General features: G+C 61.2%; 1 protein-coding gene across 1 annotated transcript; it reads left to right on the forward strand.

Annotated features, from left to right (window-relative positions):
• The first annotated feature begins 245 nt into the window (after positions 1–245).
• On the forward strand, positions 246–2,348 carry GIMAP1 (GTPase, IMAP family member 1). Its single transcript, XM_048213144.1, has 2 exons — positions 246–273; positions 1,483–2,348. The coding sequence occupies exons 1-2, from the start codon at positions 246–248 to the stop codon at positions 2,346–2,348; spliced, it is 894 nt and encodes a 297-aa protein (XP_048069101.1).
• Positions 2,349–3,064: the final 716 nt, after the last annotated feature.

Consider the following 3,064-nt stretch of genomic DNA (forward strand, 5'->3'; position numbering starts at 1 on the left):
TCACCAAACGTTCTCCTGGTGTCGTTCCAACACCAGTCAGGTCCTTCCAGGGTTCTTCCCTATGTGCTGATGTTCAGGGGAAGGCAGGAGCCATGACCTTTGCACTGTGGTTGCCACCAGCTCTTTGGACCTTGCCTGACCCATCGAAGGTTGTTATACCTATTCGATGAATGAATGAATGAATGAATGAATGAATGAACGAACTGTGTTTGGGCCTCTTCCAGGCAAGCATGGGAGGACGGAAGATGGCAAGAGATGAAGAAAACGCCTATGGTAAGAATTTCCTCACTGTATGTACTTGGCCCCAGGTGTCAGCTCTGGGGAACAAGGTGATGAGCTAACACAAGACGGAACAAATCCCAGGGGCGTCTCGGTGCTAAGGGGAAACAGCAAGAGCCCCGGATTTGCCTTTGTGCGGCATCTCTGCCCCTACCCTACTGGGAGATACTAAGTGCTTTGACTAGTCTGTGCCTCCCAAGCCAAAGGGTAAACTGAGAATAAGAAATCTACTCTGAGGGGCACCTGGGTGGCACAGCGGTTAAGCGTCTGCCTTCGGCTCAGGGCGTGATCCTGGCATCATGGGATCGAGCCCCACATCAGGCTCCTCTGCTATGAGCCTGCTTCTTCCTCTCCCACTCCCCCTGCTTGTGTTCCCTCTCTCGCTGGCTGTCTCTATCTCTGTCGAATAAATAAATAAAAAATCTTAAAAAAAAACAATAGAAATCTACTCTGAGCCCCACAGACGAGGAGGTGGAGGCAATGAGATCTTGGAGTACAGGGAACACGATTTACCAGCTAGAATGTGCTAGAGAACAAGGATGGGGGCTTAGCAGGTAACTTCCTGGCAGCAGGTGTAAGAGAAAGGGAGGAGAAGGGCAAGAGGAAAGGAGGGGAGAAGGCAAGGGACCAGCTCCCCTAATCCTCTGGGCAATCCGGGAGAAACGACTCTCTGTCACCACTTCCAACTGTGCTGAAGAGGGTGAAGCAACTTCCCCTCGGTTACACAGCGGACACACGCTGGGGCTGTGATTCCAACCAGGGTGGCAGGGACTCCAGACAGCCCTTCACTCCCGGGCCTCCCACGCCCTCCCGCCTCTCCCCGCTGGGATGGCGTCTCGGAGAAGTATCCCAGAGGCCAGGGTAGGTGTCAAGCAGCGACAGCTCTGCACCGCGAGCGTGCCCGGAGATAATGTCAGCGGAGTCAGGGCCTGGCATCGTCAGGGGTGCCCTCCCGAGACATGCGCACCAGCTGCTGGAGCGGGTACAGGTGCCTGTGCTGAGGCCAAAGACGGGAGAGAGAGGGGTGCAGATGCCCCGGAGCGGGACAAGCTCTGCCCAGACCCCCTAGGAAAGGCTCGGCTGGAGAAGCAGAAGCCCAAGGCCTGCTGCTCTCCTGTGTCCCACAGACACCCCTGAGGCCCAGGGCAGCAGAGCGGGAGGCGGCTCCAAGGCGGGCCCCCCACGCCTACTCTGTCCTCGCAGGTTCCGAGGACTGGGAAGACGTGCCGCCTGCGCAGGAGCCCAGGCTCGGGCTCATCCTGGCCGGCAAGACCGGCGCGGGCAAGAGCGCCACCGGCAACAGCATCCTGGCCCACAGGCGCTTCCCGTCCAGGCTCGCATCCACCCCGGTGACCAGGACCTGCGCCCAGGGGAGCCGCCGCTGGGCCGGCTGGCGCGTGGAGGTCACCGACACCCCCGACCTCTTCAGCGCCGGAGGCCGCGGCGCCGACCCGGACTGCACCGAGCGCGGCCGCTGCTACCTGCTGTCGGCACCCGGGCCGCACGCGCTGCTGCTCGTCACCCAGCTGGGCCGCTTCACCGCCCAGGACGAGCAGGCCCTGCGCGGTGTCCGCGAGCTGTTCGGGGCCGACGTCCTGGCGCGGACCATCGTCGTCTTCACCCGCCTGGAGGACCTGGAGGGGACCTCGCTGGACGACTACATTCGCTACACCGACAACCGCGCGCTGCGGGCCCTGGTGGCCCAGTGCGGCGGCCGCGTGTGCGCCCTGAACAACCGGGCGGCGGACGCGCAGCGCGAGGCGCAGGTGGAGTTGTTGCTGGCGCAGGTGGAGCGGCTGGCGCGTGAGCACGGGGGCGCGCCCTTCACCAACGCCGTGTACGGCCTGGCGGAGGCCCTGCGCCACACGCCCCCGGACCACAGGCTCCGGCAGGTGGCCCAGCGGCTGGCGGCGGCGGGCGGCTCAGGACGGGGACGGGGGCGGCGCCGGCTGGAGGTGGCTGGGCGCAGGTGGCGGCGGGCGCTGCTGCTGCTGGGGGGCGCGCTGCTGCTGGGCCTGCTGCTCTGGCGCCTGAGGCCACAGCCCTTGCAGGAGGTCAGTCCTGACTGACAGTAGCAGGACGTCTACCATCCACTGAGAGTCACTTCACCGCTGGCGGTGTGTGCCTTCAGGGCCCACAGGCTTTCTTCCTCCTTCCCTAGCGGTGATGACCTCTGCAGAGTCCTGCCAGGGCCGCTCTCCCACAAAACCTTCCCCTGGGACATGGGCCTCCCTGCGCTCTCCTTTCACCGAAGTCGAACAACCAGAGTGGCTTTCGTCTGGTTTCCACTGACCTCAGCTGCCTTTCCCTGTCCTTGGGTTGTCTTCGCTCCTGTCTTTGCCCTCATGCCCCTGGACTCACCCCTGAGGCCCAAGGGCAAGAGCCAACACAGAGCAGAGCCTCAGTCCCTCCTCATTTGAGTTGAATCTGAGTTGAATAAATAAATGTATGCAACAATCACATGGTGTTAAAGGAAATCGGTATTTCCTTTAGATGGTAGATGTTCGTTCTGCCCTATATTCCTGTTGAACAGACGCTAACTCCTGGCATTCCTAACCCAGTCTGCAAAACCCATACACCCCAGTGCAAACACACCCACACACACTCAGGCACGTGATGAGAAGAACAGAATACATTGGCCTAAAACTGTCCGTCCACCAGCAAGGCGCTGTCTCCCTGGACATGGCCATTCCCACCCCTCAGCAGCGTGAAGGCAGACCGGTTCCTTAGGGGCCATTGAGACCCAGCAGAGAGTCCACTTCCAAAGAGGAGATTTGTCACTGGC

This window comes from Ursus arctos, unplaced genomic scaffold (assembly GCF_023065955.2).
Source record: "Ursus arctos isolate Adak ecotype North America unplaced genomic scaffold, UrsArc2.0 scaffold_3, whole genome shotgun sequence".
In the NCBI taxonomy this organism is placed as follows: domain Eukaryota; kingdom Metazoa; phylum Chordata; class Mammalia; order Carnivora; family Ursidae; genus Ursus; species Ursus arctos.